This window comes from Culicoides brevitarsis, chromosome 3, assembly GCF_036172545.1.
Source record: "Culicoides brevitarsis isolate CSIRO-B50_1 chromosome 3, AGI_CSIRO_Cbre_v1, whole genome shotgun sequence".
Classification (NCBI taxonomy): domain Eukaryota; kingdom Metazoa; phylum Arthropoda; class Insecta; order Diptera; family Ceratopogonidae; genus Culicoides; species Culicoides brevitarsis.
The window spans coordinates 10,370,401-10,387,383 of NC_087087.1; the positions used below are offsets into that span (position 1 = coordinate 10,370,401).

Genomic DNA, 16,983 nt, shown 5'->3' on the forward strand with positions numbered 1-16,983 from the left:
CGTCGTACGTGGTAGGCCTTCTTCTTGTTACCGTTTCTGCTTCTTTTGTTTATTTGAAATAACAATTAGAGTAATGTCGTTAACATTTATTCGTTCAATATTGAATTTTTTTGGCTTTAAATGATTTTTTTTTTAATTTTTTTTCTTCTTTTTTTGAAGAAAATTAGAGATCCAAGTACATTATTTGTGAAGCAGATATCGCTCCACAAAATGCGAGAAAACTCGCGACACTTACAACGGCTGTCGTGGTGCCTGTGACAGAGACGACAGTTCCCATGCCCATCGACAGTATGAATTGGGCTAAAAAGACCATGCTACTGACAATGGCGACATCCGTTCCCAAGCCTCGAACTTGAGTACTTTCCGCGACGCCTTCATTTGTCACAGAAAACTAAAAAAAGAAATTTTTTTCATTAAAATTTTAACTTGCAACGACGTTGCAAAAACTAAAAATTGCAACAAAATAAAAATTATCAAAAAAAATTGACTTACGACTCCTTTATCGTGATAAGCAGCAACAAGCAAATACGGCATCGTGAAAAGTGTGGAATACATGACGCCAGCAGTCCAACTAAACAAAATTACGCCAACGGGATGTTTAGTCAGTGCCATTAATGTCATGCCTGTGCTGTAGAAAACTAGGCCGCCGATGTAAACGGGCTTCGCTTTAAAGCGTTTTATGAGTTTTTCGATGATGAGACTGTAGCAGGAACATGAAAGGGAATACATTGCCATGCCCCAGCAACCGAAACGAACGCCTTCTTGGTAGAGCTCGTAAGAAACGCTTCCGGGAGGGGCCTTGAAATATTTTTTTTTTGGGTAAGTTTATTAATGAATTTTAAGAAAAAAATTTTTTTTGACAATTTTTTAATATTTTTTTACATTAAAAATTTTTTGTAGGTTAAAGTTTGAAATTTTAATTAAAAAAAAATATTTTATTACAAAAAGATTAAAAATACAAAAATTTTTGGAGTGAATTTGAAAATTTAAAAAATTTTAATTTTAGTTAAAAAATCTTATTTAAAATTAAAAAAAAATAATTTAAAATAATTTAATTATTTTAATTCTTTAAATTAAATTTAAAAACAACAAAATTAAATTAAAAAAACAAAATTTTATAAATTAAATAAACATGAAACTTTTAATTTAATTAAATTTTTAAATTAAATTTAAAAAAATAATTAAATTATAAATTAAAATTAACTATAGTAAGTATAATAAATAAAATTAATGAAAATTAAAAAAAAAATTAAAATGTATATTAATTAAATTAAACTTAATTAAAATTTTTAAATAAAAAATAAAATTTTTGAATAAAAAATATGTAAATAAAATTACATAAATTAAAAATTTTATTTAAATAAAATTTTAAGATCAAATTTAAATTCTTATGACACTTTTGCCTAACATTTTTCATAATTTTTATTTTGAATAAAAATTTAAAATTAATTTTTTTTTTTTGCTTAAAAAAATTTAAAAAAAATTTTTTTTTTTGCTTAAAAAAAGTTAAAAAAAAATATTTTTTTTTAAATTTAATTAAAAAATGTTAAAAACTTAATTTTTTTTAATAAAATTTTTTAGTTTTCACCGTAATTTTTTGTTATTTTTTAAAAAATTTTATATTCTATTTTTTTGACAAGTTCAAAGATTTAAATTTTTTTTACAGGAAATGACAAAAAAACTTACCTTAGGATCCCCTCCGAACACAGCTTCTCCCACAAAATCCGTAAAATACAGCGAATAACTAACGTGAGCCATCCAGCAAAACAAGTTCGTCAAACAAACGATTCTTAATGAAAATGGCATGAACACTATTGACAACAAATAATGCTTCAAAGTAGCTGAACTTGCTTCTACCGATGGCTCCTTTTGACCTAAATGACTTGCATTCTCCGTAAAAGACGTTTCATTGACATTCGCTCCTGGCAAAGCTGCATATTCGTCACTTTTGAATGGGTTTGATGGCATTGTGTTACGCCGTTGTGACTGCTAAAGAACCCAAAAAATAAATAAAAAAATTATTTTTTTTTTTAGAAACTCACAAAAGGATTTTCGGGCACTCCAAGACTGTTTCCCGTTGCTCCATAGGAAGCGGTTGCCTCTCGATTTAGTTCAAGATTGGCATCTGACGCTGATCTATGGATGTCTGTCTTAACCGGAGCTTCTTCTTCGCCGTAAATTTCGTCTTCGGTAAGTTTATTCATGCTGCCTTCAATCATCCACAACGGAATTTCAGCGAAACTCGTGATCGTCAAGTAAATACAAATTACGAAAATTATCGTAATCAAGGAAAAAACTGCTCGAACATGACCTCCAAACCAAACTCCTGAAGAAAATCATCAAAAATTTGTTGTTTTGTTATTTAATTCAGAATTCAGAAAATTAAAAATAAAAACGAACCAATGAACGTGTCATCCCAGTTGATCCCGCCGAGCGAATATCCCATAAAGCCTCCGAGCCCAGCCATGATTGTAAAAGTCGTCAAGCCTCTCGCATGATTTTCTGGCAGTGTAACGTCAAGCAAATACGCCCTCGAAGGACTTTGACAAGCATCGGCGTCAAAATCGAGCAAAACTGTTCCGAGAATCGTGAAGAAAATTCCCCAAGGATGTTCGTTCTTCGGAGCTGCTGGAATTGGATCCATCGTTGTTGCGTTCCCTCCATTTATCGCGGAATAATCAAATTCTGACGTCACAGGACGAGGATCTCCGAACCAATATCCAATTTCAACTCCGTTTGGAACAAGAAGCAATCCAAGAAAAACTCCCACGGACAAAAGCAAAATAAACGGACGACGTCTTCCAAAGTTCGAGCGACATCGATCGCTCAGTGAACCCAAAATGGGAGTCAAAAAGAAACCAACTAGCGGCGACAATCCCCAAACTAGAGTCATTTTTTGATGCGCTACACCGATTTTTAGTAAAGTTGGCGACACAAAAGCCGTCTCGGCAGCGTAGGAAAATTCGATGCCCATCACGGCAGAAGAAACGCGAACCAGCTCAGCACGAGTTTTACTCCTAAAACAAAAATTTACAGTGAAAGATAATATTATTAGGTGTTAACGCGTGAATTATGGCACGAAACAAAATAGGTCTAAGTAATCCGGGGGATTCAATTGGATTTTTATTGAAAATCAAAATGCTCGCATACGAATCAATTACGGAACATGAGCAACATGTATCGATGTCAATTTTGTTTTTGCAATAAAAAAAGGGAAATTTGAATAAAGTCTTGTTATGTGTTAAGACAATGAATAGTGCCATAAATGCTCATTTATAGGTTTATTCGTTCTTTTAAGGAGTAAATTTTAGTTGAAAATATTCGATTTGTGTTGAAAAAATTTTCGTAATTTTTATTTGATCGAAAATTGACCAAATATGAATGGAAATCATCTTCAGAATGACTTTTAATTCAATTTTAGGCTTGAAATCGATCAAAAATTTACTTGATGAGAAAAACTCGATTTTAAGTGAGCATGAGATAAAATCGAGTTAAATTTTATTTGATCGAAAATTGACCAAATATGAATGGAAATCATCTTCAGAATGACTTTTAATTCAATTTTAGGCTTGAAATCGATCAAAAATTTACTTGCTGAGAAAAACTCGATTTTAAGTGAGCATGAGATAAAATCGAGTTAAATTTTATTTGATCGAAAATTGACCAAATATGAATGAAAATAATCTTCAGAATGACTTTTAATTCAATTTTAGGCTTGAAATCGATCAAAAATTTACTTGCTGAGAAAAACTCGATTTTAAGTGAGCATGAGATAAAATCGAGTTAAATTTTATTTGATCGAAAATTGACCAAATATGAATGGAAATCATCTTCAGAATGACTTTTAATTCAATTTTAGGCTTGAAATCGATCAAAAATTTACTTGAAATCGATCAAAAATTTGACTTGGTGAAAAAAACTCGATTTTAAGTGAGCATGAGATAAAATCGAGATAAATTTTATTTGATCGAAAATTGACCAAATATGAATGGAAATCATCTTCAGAATGACTTTTAATTCAAATGAAATCGATCAAAAATTTACTTCTGAGAAAAAATTTTAAGTGAGCATTAAAATCGAGTTAAATTTTAATCGAAAATTACCAAATTGCTGGAAAATCTTCAAAACTTTTTTCAATTTTTTTCGATTTATTTTTGAGCATGAGATAAAATCGAGTTAAATTTTATTTCGAAAATTGACCAAATATGAATGGAAATAATCTTAAATGACTTTTAATTCAATTTTTTTCAAAAATTTACTTGCTGAGAAAAACTCGATTTTAAGTGAGCATAAGATAAAATAGTTAAATTTTTTGATCGAAAATTGACCTAAAATTTTCAGAATTTTTAATTCAATTTTAGGCTTGAAAAAAAAAATTAAAAATTTATTGAAATTCGGCAATTAAAAAAAAAAATTTTTTTTGAAAGGAAAATTCTAAAAATTGTCATTCAATTTAAGTTTGACTTTTTCACAGGAAAAAATATAAATTTAAAATAAAAAATATTATTTAAAATTAAAAATTTTAATTTAAACAAAATTATTTTTGCATATAAATCGATTAAAAATAGTTTAAAAAACTTTTAAAAATTTTTATTTAAAATTAATATGAAAGGAAAATTAGAATTGCGATGACCTTGAAGAAAAATGTTAAAAAATTTAAATGTCAATTCAAAAAATGACCGTTGACGAAATGATAATTTTTTTAAAATATTAATTTAAAAAGTAAAATTCATTAAAAAAAAAATTAAAAATTTTCATAAAAATTAAAAAATAAAACTTGAAATTAAAAAGTATTATCGTCACTTTCGCCGTGAAACCCCATATTGACACATGTTGCTCTTGCCTTCGTCATGACATTGATTTCATAATAATAATCCAATAAATGCATCATAACAACGACGAAAAAAAAGTTACAACACTGACCTATAAATATGCGAATAATCATTTTCACTGGTTGCTGCTAATCCGATGGCCTTTTCGGGATCATCTGGATTTAATCCGCCGCCAGGGCTGGGCCTAACTTTACTCACGAACAGTTGGACCAAATTTTGCTGCGGATTCTCTTCGCGCCACGTCGAATACTGATTTTTTACGTTATCTCGCAACTCATGGAGTCGTCCCGAGATGCCCTGATACTCGTGCAACTTGTCAACCATTTTTTTTTATTTTTTTATTGCACAAATATTTACTTTTCTTAAGACTTTTGTTTTGAGCTGAAGATTGACACAAAGATTAATTTTGTCTTGTTTTTACGTGAGAAATGTTTAGATAAGAAGAATCTGATGCATTTTCGAAATTATTTCTATTTTTACTTGAATTTTTTGTAAATTGATACTGCACCGGTTCTCAAACCACATTTTTTTTATAATTTCCGTTCTTTACATTGAGTAACATTGATAAATGCACTCGATCATGGCCAAAGAGCTCGTACGTGAAGAAATAATCCAATTAATGTCCATTCAGCTAACGAAAGCGGAAATTTCGTATGAAGGTTTCCCAAAAAAAATATTTTATTTTATTTTTAGGAAAATTTTACTTTTTTTTCACTTAAAACTAGACACTGTCACTTTCGATTAATTTTTTTTTGTTCTAAGCCAAAAAAAAAAACTTTTATAGAGAAACTTTTAAATTAGATTAAAAATTGTTTGAATTCAGTTAAAATTGTAAATTTTTTCCACTCTATTGCCCGTTTCTCGTTATTTTTTCCTTGTCCGGCTTCTCCGAGTTTCAAATATCAACTGAAATGAAGTGAACGAATATTTTTACTCGACAAAATTTTATACGAAGTTGGTTGGTTAAGATGCGCAAAGACGAGTTTTTAGTAGAATTAGGTACGTGATATGACGTTGAAGCGCATTTGGCGGGGCATTAATCCTTTGTTTTGGTGAAAAGTATGAATGAAAATCGGGTTTTTATGGTAATTGAGAATTTTTAGTGAAATTTTCGGTCTATGAAAAAAAATTATTTAAAAACAGAGAAGAATAAAAAAATATTTTTTCGTTCAGTTGTAATAAAATCTTTTTCTATAAATTTTAGAAAATTGTGAAAAAGGAAATTTTTATTCTTCCATTGTCTGATTTTTTGACAGATTTTTTAACATATTAAATCATTTTTTTTTAAATAAATTTAATTTATATTTTATAAAATTTTTGTAATTTTTTATAACTTTAAAAAAACAAAAAAAATATTTAAAATTTTTCAAAAATCTTTACTTTTTCGATATTTTTTTTAAAATTTTTCATATAATTAAAATAAAAAATTAATTTTTTTTTTAATAAAAATATATTTTTTTTTGTTGAAAAAATTCAAGAAAAAAATAAAATATTTTTTTTTTATATTTTTGAAAGTTGAAAAATGAAAAAAAAAAATTAAATTAAAAATTAAAATTCAAAAAATATATGTTTAATGGATTTTTTTTAATTATGAATTTATTTAATCAAAAATTCATTAAATTAAATCATTTTTAATTTTAATCCGTAATTTATAAAAAATTAAAAATAACTAAAATTAATTTAATGAAATACAAAATTCGTTAGCCTTAAATTTCCTTTAAAAATAATATTATAATTATAACTTATTTTTTTAAAAAAAATAATTTGATTGCTAAACAAAAAATTATATACAATTTACTGGTTTTTTAATGATAAATTGTATTTAATAAAAATTTAATAAAATTAAATGTTTATGTTTTAAAGGATTTTCAGAGAATTTTTTTTTTTTGATATATGATTTTTTAGTTTCGAAAATATTTCTAAAAAGTTTTATTAAAATTAAAATTAAATAAAAATCAATTAATTTTTTACTTTTAATTTTAAAAAATAAAAATTAATTAAAATACATATTAAATTCTTTAATAAATTTTTTTAATTTTTTTTATTAATTTCTTATTTAAATAGAGTAAAGAAATATCTAAGAACTATCGCTAAATATAAAATTTCATCAAAAAACCATCTATTTTAACTAAAATAACAACTTTTCATTAAAAATTCCTCATTTCTGAAGATATTTCCCGTATTTGGCTTTATTATCATTAAAAACTTTTTCCGCATAATCGCAATGAATTTTCATCTTCAGATCATTTTTCGCCACAAATTCAAATGCTTCCTAAAAATATAAATAAAAAATATCAAAAAAATCAATTTTTAATAAAAATCTTGTTAAAAACTTCTCACCTGAGCCAACAACTTTCCAACTCCCTTTCCCCGAAACACTTCCGGCACCTCTGTGTGTTCCAGCTCCATCAAATCTCCTTGTCTGCTATAACTTAAAAACGCTTTTTGAGCATCAATGGTCACCGCAAACTCCTTTTCTTCAGGAAAATGCAGCACTTTTAGTCCATTGGAACTGAATTGAGCTCTTTGACTCCTCGTAAAAATCGTTCTTCCAACATTTAATCCATTTTTTGCGAGTTGCGACATTTTTCTTCGACTTTTAAAAACAAAAACAAATGAGTCAGATGTTATGAAGGACGGAGCGAAAGAGACGACACGATAACCCGATGAACATTTTGCACCTGTCAAGACGTTTCCATGGCAACGAAATGTTTGGAACCACCGGTTGCTTGAATTTCAGACAAAAAATTCACAAAAATTGACGAAAAAATGGATGAAGACGACTATCGCTCATTAATTTTGTACTTTGGACGCGAAAAGTTTTACAATCACATGCAAAATGCCGCTTTGGAAGGTAAAATTTTTAATTTTTTTAAAGAATTCGAACTAATTTTGTTAAATTTTTCAAGGAATTGGTAAATTCATCAACGATTTTTCGTTTCGGCTCTTCAACGGGTTCAGTTTAGTGCTCGGAAATCGCATTCAAGAGGGAATTCGGGAGCTGAACCCCATTCAAAATGACTCGGATTTGTCAATTGCGGCAATTTTAGCTCTTATGTACGCCCACAAACGGTGCAACGTCGTCGACAAGGAAGCTCTTCTCACGCTCGAGACGAAATTGAAGCAAGAACGCAAGTCTTTGTCCGCCACAGGGAGTTATTATGCCGCAGTTTTCCTCTTTTTGAGCGGAAAAGTGGACAAAGCGAAGGAATATGCGGATCGCGTGTTGAAAGTTCATTCAGACCATCCGGAAGCGCTCATCTTAAAAGGCTGGTGTGAGTTGTCGCTGCCTCAGGGTTTGTACAACAAGCAAATTTTGGAGTTATTCGAACGTGCGTTGAACATCAAGAAGAGCATCGATGCGCATTTCGGTCAAGTACGCTACCATCAGCTAAATGGCGACGTCGAAACCGCTCTAAACATCTTGGGACGCATTTCGATCCGGTATCCCGACATCAATATCCCGCTCGTGGAGAAAATGAAGACGCAACTCGGGCATTGGAACTGGGAACATGCCTTGGAATCGGCAAATCGCATCTTGAACGCCGATCCGCAAAATATTGAAGCGTTGCGCGTAAAAATTATCGTCTTGTTGTGTCGTGATGGAAGTTACAATGCCTCGTTGGCGGTGTTGCAAGAGTTGTATAAAGCTGTGGAACGCGGCGAACCAACAAATGCGGATTTATTTTATCAAATTGCGGCACTTTTGACAAGGATTTCGGGCAAAAATTACACCGTGCTGAACGAAGCGTACAAATTTATTGATAAAGCGATACAAATTTCGCCGGGACAAGCGGAGTACATCACGGAAATGGGTTATGTGTGCATTTTGCAGGAGAAGTTTAAGGATGCAACGAAAGCGTTTCGGTCAGCGACGAAGTTGGATGACAGTTCTGTGATGGCGTTGTGTGGATTGACGCTCTGTACTATTTTGGATCAAGGTAATTAAATTTTTTAGTGTTGATTTTTTTAAGAAATGGAAATTTTGTACACTTAAATACCTTTTTTTAATTTTTTTTTTTTTTCTTAATATTTCTCCCATTTCCTTTTTTCTCATTTTTAAGAGATTGACTTATTTTTTAACTAAAGATTACAAAATATTTTTAATAAAAAAAATATAAAAAAAAAAATTAAAAAAATATTTAAAAAAAAATAAAAAAAATTTTAAAAAAATATTAAAATTAGTTATTTTGTATATGTAGTTAAGTCAAAAATTCGAAAAAAATTAAAATTTTAAAAATCGAAAATCATTTCATGAAAAATTACCTTTTTTGACCTTTTTTCATAATTTTTCAAGAAAATTTTAATTTTAAACAAATTTTTGTGTAAAAAAAATTAAATAGATAAGAATTTTCTACTTTAAAAATTTTTTTTTCTTAATATTTTTATTTCAAAAATAATAAAAAAAAATAATTAAATTAAATTATTAATAATTAAATTAAAATCAAATTATTTCTTTAATTTAAAAAATAAAAATAAATTAAAAATGAAAAAAAAATTAATTAATTATTTTTTAAATTTTTTCTTTAATTTTCAAAATTTTTGAACAAAGAATATTAAGAAAATTCAAAAATTGTTTTCAAAATTGAAATTTTATATGAAAAAGTATTGCAAAGTTTTTTTTGACTTATTTTGACTTAATAAAAAATTAAAAATAAAAAAAAACATTTTTTTTTCAAAATTGGGTCGAAAATCAGAAAAAAATTGACAATTTAAGTCATTTTTTTATTTTTCAAAAATTTAAGCTTAAGTTTTAAGTTAAAATATTTCTTTGACTTAAACTTAAGTTTTAACCTGTATTAAATTTAATTATCATAAGTTTTGTTTCCCTTAAGTTTAAATTTTAAGTTATTGCACCTAATCTTTCAAATTTTAAATTTCTCTTAATTTTTGATTTGCTTTAATCACCTTAAGTTTCAGGGCTGCAAAAACTTATGACTTAAACTTATGTTAAACAAATATTTTGACTTAAGCTAAGTTTAAGAATCAAGTTAAAATAAGTAAAAAGATGAACATATATTAGATTTTCAACCAAATTTCGAGAATTTTTTTTTTAAATTTCATTAAAATTTTATAAATTAAGTCAATTAATTTAACTTAAGTCGAACTTAAGTAGCTTATACTTCAACTTAAGTTAAATATTTTTTACTTAATAAGCTTAAGTTTTCGCATTTTAACAAAATTCTCATTATTTTTCAGGTTCAAACGAACAAGCGCGCCAACAAATCGAATTCCTCTTCGAAATCCAAGGCGACAACAAAATCCCCCTTTTATCCTACATGGCGGCAAAAATGACAACTGATGCTCCAAACGAAGCTACAAAACTCCTAATTGAGGCTTGCGAGACACAATTTCGTAATTTGGGCACATTACCCTTCGGCGCCGACTATTTGCGTCGTTTTGACTCTGGATTTCTCTTGGATGTGGTCAAAGAACTGCTGAAATACTCCCCGATCCAACAATCTGTGACAGTTGGCGAGATTTTGTCACGCGACACTCTTCACATAACCCTCACTCAAAGCTTGAACATTTTAGATGCGATCGTAAAAGCATGCCCCGGAATGGTCGAAGGTGTTTTTCTTCTTGCCCGAGTTCAATATCTCTGCGGCGACACGAGTTTCGCTGCGAAAAGCTTACAAAAAATCTTGCAAGACATCGATCCTTCATACACGGAAGCTCACTTATTGATGGCTCAGATCTACATTCAACAAAAATCATTTGGGCGCGCATCACAAAGTCTCGAGATCTGCCTAAGTCACAATTTCAAAGTGCGCGAAAACCCATTCTACCATTTGCTCAACGGAATTATCCAAAAAAGTCAAATGTTGTATGATGAAGCGATCAAAAGCTTCTTGATGGCGATGAATTTGTCGGGAATCACGAATGTAGGTCCAGCGCCGACGAAAATTCCCCTTGTCAAAACGGGAAATTTGAGTTTGGTTGATAAAGTGACGCTCTATCTCGAAGCGATCAAAACTTATAGTCTCATGAATCAAACCGCTGAAGCAAACCGCTTGATGCAGATCGCTCTGGAAGAGTTCAATAACACGCCGGAAAAGGGTCGACTCATTATCTCGAACGCAGATATATTTTTGCAGCAAGGCGCGAGCAAAAAAGCTCTTGATATGCTGCGATCTATTCAACCTACGCAGCCATATTATTTACAAGCAAAAACCAAGATGGCGGACATTTATTTGAAACATTGCAAAGATCGCATGGGATTCGCGCAATGTTTCAAGGAACTTGTTGAACATAAACCGGGCGGTGAAAGCTATTTGATGTTAGGAGATGCTTTTATGAGTATCCAAGAACCTGACGAAGCGATTGACGCTTATAAAAAAGCTTTGAAGCAAAATCCGAGAGATCCTGTTTTGGCAAGTAAACTCGGAAGGGCCTACGTTAAAACGCATCAATACAAAAAAGCGATCTCATATTACAAGGAAGCGATCATGACGCCCGAAAATGGCAGCTTGAAGCTGGATTTGGCGGAACTTTACTTGAAATTGAAGCAATTTCAAGATGCCGAACAGGTTTTGACGCAAGAAATTCGAAATTCAAACAATGATGCTATTGATGACATCTCCATTTTGCAACTTCGTACGAAGCAGATGTTGCTTCTGGCGCGAGTTCATGAAAAGGCGGGATATCTTCAAGCATCATTGAATACCCTCAAAGACGCGCGCGATAATCAATATCGCTTGCAAAAACGCACGATGCTCGAACAAAACTTTGGCAATCAAGAACAAAGTCGTTTGTTGTCCAAAATTTGCGTTCTAATGGCGGAACAATCGATCAGTTTGCGCGATAACATCCAAGCTGTGCATCACTACAAAGAAGCGCTGCGTTTCGCGCCACAAGATCTCACAATAATGGCTGCCCTGGCACGCCTCCACATGCAAATGAACGAAATGAACGAATGTCAGCGAATTTGCGCGCAAATTTTGGAACAAGATACATCAGATCCCGCCGAACACGAAGCTGCTTCTGTCATGATGGCGGATTTGTCGTTTCGCAAAATGGATTTCGACAATGCCGCGTATCACTTTTCGCAGTTGCTAATAACGCGCCCGCTTTATTGGACAGCGTTGGCACGTTTAATTGAGGTTATGCGACGATCAGGAACGCTGCACGAGGTTTTGCCTTTTTTGAAAACGGCGGAGCAGCAAAGTAATGGATCGCTTGAACATGTTGCTGGGCTGAACTATTGCAAGGGGATGTACGAATGGTATACGGGAAATCCGAATACGGCGTTGAGGTTATTTAATAATGCGAGACATGATGCGGAATGGGGACCCCAAGCGATCTTCAATATGATCGAGATCTGTTTGAATCCCGATGGAGATCTTCCGAGTGAAGGTATTTCCGAAACTGCGGAAGATCTCGAGTTTCGGGATTCGAAACAGATGGCGCTGAATACGGCGGAGCGTTTGGTGAACGAACTGAAGCCTCGTCCCGGTGTCATGGATGACGAAGCTTTGAATCACAAACTGCTTGAAGGATTTCTCCTGATTTCGTCGAAGCTCAAGTCGAATGTTGAAAAGGCGCTGAACGAATTTACAGCGCTGGCTTCGCAAGAAGAATACAAAGAACACGTGGGCGCCATTTATGGGATCGCTACTGCTAATATTGTCATGAAACAGCAACAACGCGCCAAAAATCAGCTCAAACGAGTGGCAAAGAACGTTTGGACCTTTGAAGATGCTGAGTATTTGGAAAAAGCGTGGTTATCTCTCGCTGATATTTACATAACCTCAAATAAATACGAAATGGCGACAGATCTGCTGAATCGCGTCTTGAAACATAACAAATCCTGTTCGAAAGCATATGAATTGATTGGATTCATCGCGGAAAAGGAGGGCAGTTATAAAGTTGCTGCAGCAAATTATGACGCTGCGTGGCGTCACACTGGGCGAACAAAGCCTAATATCGGCTACAAATTAGCTTATTGCTATATGAAGGTCAAAAATTACGCGGAAGCAATAGATGTTTGTCAACAAGTCCTGAAAATTCACCCAGAGTATCCGGCGATCAAGAAGGAAATCCTCGATAAGTGTCGCAATAACTTACGAACCTAAAAAAAACTTAAAATTAAGAAAAATTAAATGGAACACATTCCGTCCAAAAATTGATATTATAGCACCTAAAACTAAAATAAATCACTTTTTAGCACCAAATTTGTCTTTTATTCCATTCTTTAACCCAGAGATTCCTGCCCCGTTTCCGGCAAAAACATGCAAAGGATGGCGCTGCACATTAAAGATGTCGCAAAAATTATTATCGGTACGAAACAATGAATGTCTATCAAGTATCCGAACATCATGTTGCCCAAAACGGCTCCAACTCGACCCACTGTGAGTGCCAAAGAGGTAGCCATGACACGAAGATTTGTCGGGAACAGATCAACCATGACGCTGTAACTTGCGCTACTCGCTAACGACGCCATTGACTCAAAAAGACAACTTAACATCAGATTTTGGGTACTGTTTGTGACGTAATACAGGAAAATCACGGAGATGCTTGCGATTGTGAGACTGAACACTGTAAAATATTAATAAATTAAATTAAATTTCATTATTTTTTGATAAAATTTTCATTTTTGAGGTTAGATTTTCAATTTTTGAGGTTAGTTTTGATTTTTTGGGTTCAAAGTATTCATTTTTGGGTTTGAAATTCAAAAAAAAAAATTTACATAACCTCAAAATTTTCGTTTTGATTTCTAAAATTTAAAATAATTTAAGAACATAACCTCAAAATTTTAAAATTTTATTTCATTTCAAGTTCTGATTTTCATAATTGAATTGAATTCAAAGTCATAACCTCAAAAAATTAATAATTTCATCAAAACTTGCTTAAAATTTTAATAATTTTAAACCTTTTGAGTTTTTAATTTAAACGAATTAAAAAAACATAACCTCAAAAATTAAAAATTTTTACTTTTGAAGCTTTAAAATTAAAAATTTAACAGAATTCATGCACATAACCTCAAAAAATTGAAAAATTAAATTTAAAAATTAAAATTTCATCTAAATTTTTTTTCAATTTTCATAAATTTTATTGTCAAATAAAATATGACAGGTGTCAAAATTTTTATAAAATTTCAACTTTTGAAATTTTTTGAGTTGAGAAATGTATTTTTGCATGAATTTTAAATAAAAATTTTAACACGTGTCGAATTTTAGTCAAAATAATTGCAAAAATGATCAAAAACTTACTTAAAAAGAATTTAGCTCCTAGTTTTCTCACACACATCAATAACCAACAACTTGTGGGAACGCATGCCATTCCAACGATCAGCGTGTGAACGAAGACCTGTTCTCCAATTGGATTATCACAATCGATGCTGCAAACAAAATTTCATTAAAAATTTTCTTAAATAATTTAAGATTTTTACTTATTTTCCAGTCGAACTTCCGACACCTCGCACACCGACGTCGTCTCATTCGGATGCGTTCGTTCGTATCTCTCAAACCGATCAAAAAGCTCCGGAAACCACATCATCAACGTGTAATAGCTCGTCAAGATGCCAACTTGCAAGAAACACGTCAACAGAGTCAACTTCAAATTTGGCGGTCTGCAAAGTTCCTTAGTTTGATCCCAAAATGTCCTCAGAAGAATCGAAAGTTCCTTTCTTCGGTGAATTCGCAAGCGTCGAATCGATTGGTGACGTTGCAAATATTTGTATTCTCGCTCAGTTTCACGCAAACTGTTGACGGGATACTCAGTTTCCGTTTTTCCGGAGTTCATCACGTAAATTCTCTTCAAAACGCGCAAAGCAGCTTCGGGCTCTCCAACTTCCAACAAGAATTTCGGGCTTTCGGGAAAATAAAGGAGTGCAATGCCAATAACGAGACTCGGAAGAGACGAAATTGCGACAAACAAGTTCCAACTTTTGAAGTGACCAAATTGGATGTCTAATGGTATGACAACCCATGCGATTACTAAAAAAAATATAATAAAAAAAAAAAATAAATTGAAATAATTAATTCAAATGAAAAAAATTAATTAAAATTAAAAATTAATAAAAAAATTGATTAAAATTTAAAAATTAATTATATTAAAAGATTAATTAAATTAAAAAAATAATTAAAATTTAAAAGTTAAATAAAATTAAAAAACTAATTAAAAATAAAAAATTAATTCACATTAAAAAAAATTAATTAAAAATAAAAAATTAAAATAATAATTAAAAATGAAAAAATAATTAAAATAAAAAATTAATTAATTAATTAAAAATATAAAATTAATTAAAAATGAAAAATTAATTAAAAATGAAAAAATAATTATTATAAAAAATTAATTAAAAATGAAAAAATAATTAATATAAAAAATTTATTAAAATTTAAAAAATTGATTAAAATTTAAAAAATTAATTAAAATAAAAAAAATAATTAAAATAAAAAACTTAAAATAGATTAAAAATTCAAAAATTATTTATAATTAAATAAAATAAAATTAAAAATAAATTAAAATTTAATTAAAATTTAATTATCCTTAAAAGTTGAAAAATCATAAACTCCAATTTTACTCACAAAAATCCATTACAAAGTCTCAAAGCAAGGAACAACGTATAAATTGGCATTGCCGACGAAACGATTCCGCAAATCCAAAATCAATTAGACAAGAACGATTTTTTGCCCTTTGATGAAATAAAAAGGAACCAATTGCCAACTTTTGATGGCAGTTTCAAAGCCAAAATTGAAATAAATTTTCCGAAGCCCGCATTGTAATTTAAAAAATTAAATAAGAGTAAAAAATAAATTAAATATAAATAATTAGTTAAAATTTAAAAATACCAAATAAATAAAATAAAAAAATATTTCAAATTAATTTTAAAAAAATAATTAAAATTAAAAAAAATAAAAAAAAATAATTAACATTAAAAAAAAATAATTAATGAAAAATCAAATTATAATTAATTAATTTTAAGGTTAAAAAAACTTCTTACAAGGCAACCACAGCAATCCAATGGTCCAAAAGAGCTCCATCCACGAAAGAACTGTCTCCCGATATTTCGTCGCTTGAAATTCCCCGAGATACGAGAAACAGATGCCCATTGCGCCAGCTATCCTTAAAAGTTGAAAATCGCAAAAAATAATTTTCATCATTTCATAAACTCCAATTTTACTCACAAAAATCCATTACAAAGTCTCAAAGCAAGGAACAACGTATAAATTGGCATTGCCGACGAAACGATTCCGCAAATCCCATCCAAAATCAATGTGTAGACAAGAACAATTTTTCTGCCCTTTGTGTCGGCCAAACATCCCCAAAAGTATGAACCAACCAACATTCCGATCATCGGAGCTCCGGACAACACGCCTTTGTTTGTAGAGCTCATCTCGAAGTCGCATGCCGCAGCGGGAAGAACGAACGATAACACAGTGACACCCAAGGCAGTTACGGCATAAACGGCGCCACAAACCAGCAAGTGAAAGATGTTGAATTTTCCGAAGCCCGCACTTGTGATCGCATGTTCAAACTCTATTTCCTCGAGTTCGTCAAGTTCGTCCATTTTGGGATTTATTGAAAGTTTACGTAAATTTTGATGTAGAAAAAAAAATTTAAAGAAAGTTTAGTGACAGGAAATGGATTTCAAGGCATTCTGAGGTAAAATTGTTCAATATTTGAAGATGATTTCCATGCATATTTGGTCGATTTTTGAAGAAATAAAAAAAAGTACGATTTTATCATATGAGGAGCAAAAATCGTACTTTTTTTCTCAAGTCAATTTTCAACCAACTTTTGATGGGTTTCAAAGCTAAAATTTAATAAATATTCATTCTAAAGTTGATTTCCATTGATATCTGATCGATTTTTGATGAAATAAAAAAAAGTACGATTTTATCATATGAGGAGCAAAAATCGTACTTTTTTCTCAAGTCAATTTTCAACCAACTTTTGATGGGTTTCAAAGCTAAAATTAAATAAATATTCATTCTAAAGTTGATTTCCATTGATATCTGATCGATTTTTGATGAAATAAAAAAAAGTACGATTTTATCATATGAGGAGCAAAAATCGTACTTTTTTCTCAAGTCAATTTTCAACCAACTTTTGATGGGTTTCAAAGCTAAAATTAAATAAATATTCATTCTAAAGTTGATTTCCATTGATATCTGATCGATTTTTGATGAAATAAAAAAAAGTACGA

The 16,983-nt window shown here is 30.6% G+C and overlaps 3 protein-coding genes across 3 annotated transcripts; 1 reads left to right on the top strand and 2 right to left on the bottom strand.

The window, feature by feature from the left end:
• Positions 1-81: 81 nt before the first annotated feature.
• Positions 82-5,671, bottom strand: LOC134833578 (proton-associated sugar transporter A-like). Its single transcript, XM_063847941.1, has 6 exons — positions 4,924-5,671; positions 2,401-3,017; positions 2,043-2,326; positions 1,687-1,989; positions 493-798; positions 82-391 (listed from the first exon to the last, which is right to left on the bottom strand). The coding sequence occupies exons 1-6, from the start codon at positions 5,154-5,156 to the stop codon at positions 164-166; spliced, it is 1,971 nt and encodes a 656-aa protein (XP_063704011.1). The 5' UTR covers positions 5,157-5,671; the 3' UTR covers positions 82-163.
• A 1,865-nt stretch (positions 5,672-7,536) lies between these two features.
• Positions 7,537-12,984, top strand: LOC134834598 (tetratricopeptide repeat protein 21B-like). The gene is made up of 3 exons (XM_063849327.1): positions 7,537-7,686; positions 7,742-8,773; positions 10,032-12,984. The coding sequence occupies exons 1-3, from the start codon at positions 7,602-7,604 to the stop codon at positions 12,905-12,907; spliced, it is 3,993 nt and encodes a 1,330-aa protein (XP_063705397.1). The 5' UTR covers positions 7,537-7,601; the 3' UTR covers positions 12,908-12,984.
• A 42-nt stretch (positions 12,985-13,026) lies between these two features.
• On the bottom strand, positions 13,027-16,344 carry LOC134835183 (synaptic vesicle glycoprotein 2C-like). The gene is made up of 5 exons (XM_063850053.1): positions 15,962-16,344; positions 15,778-15,899; positions 14,224-14,770; positions 14,045-14,172; positions 13,027-13,370 (listed from the first exon to the last, which is right to left on the bottom strand). The coding sequence occupies exons 1-5, from the start codon at positions 16,342-16,344 to the stop codon at positions 13,027-13,029; spliced, it is 1,524 nt and encodes a 507-aa protein (XP_063706123.1).
• Between the last annotated feature and the right edge of the window lie 639 nt (positions 16,345-16,983).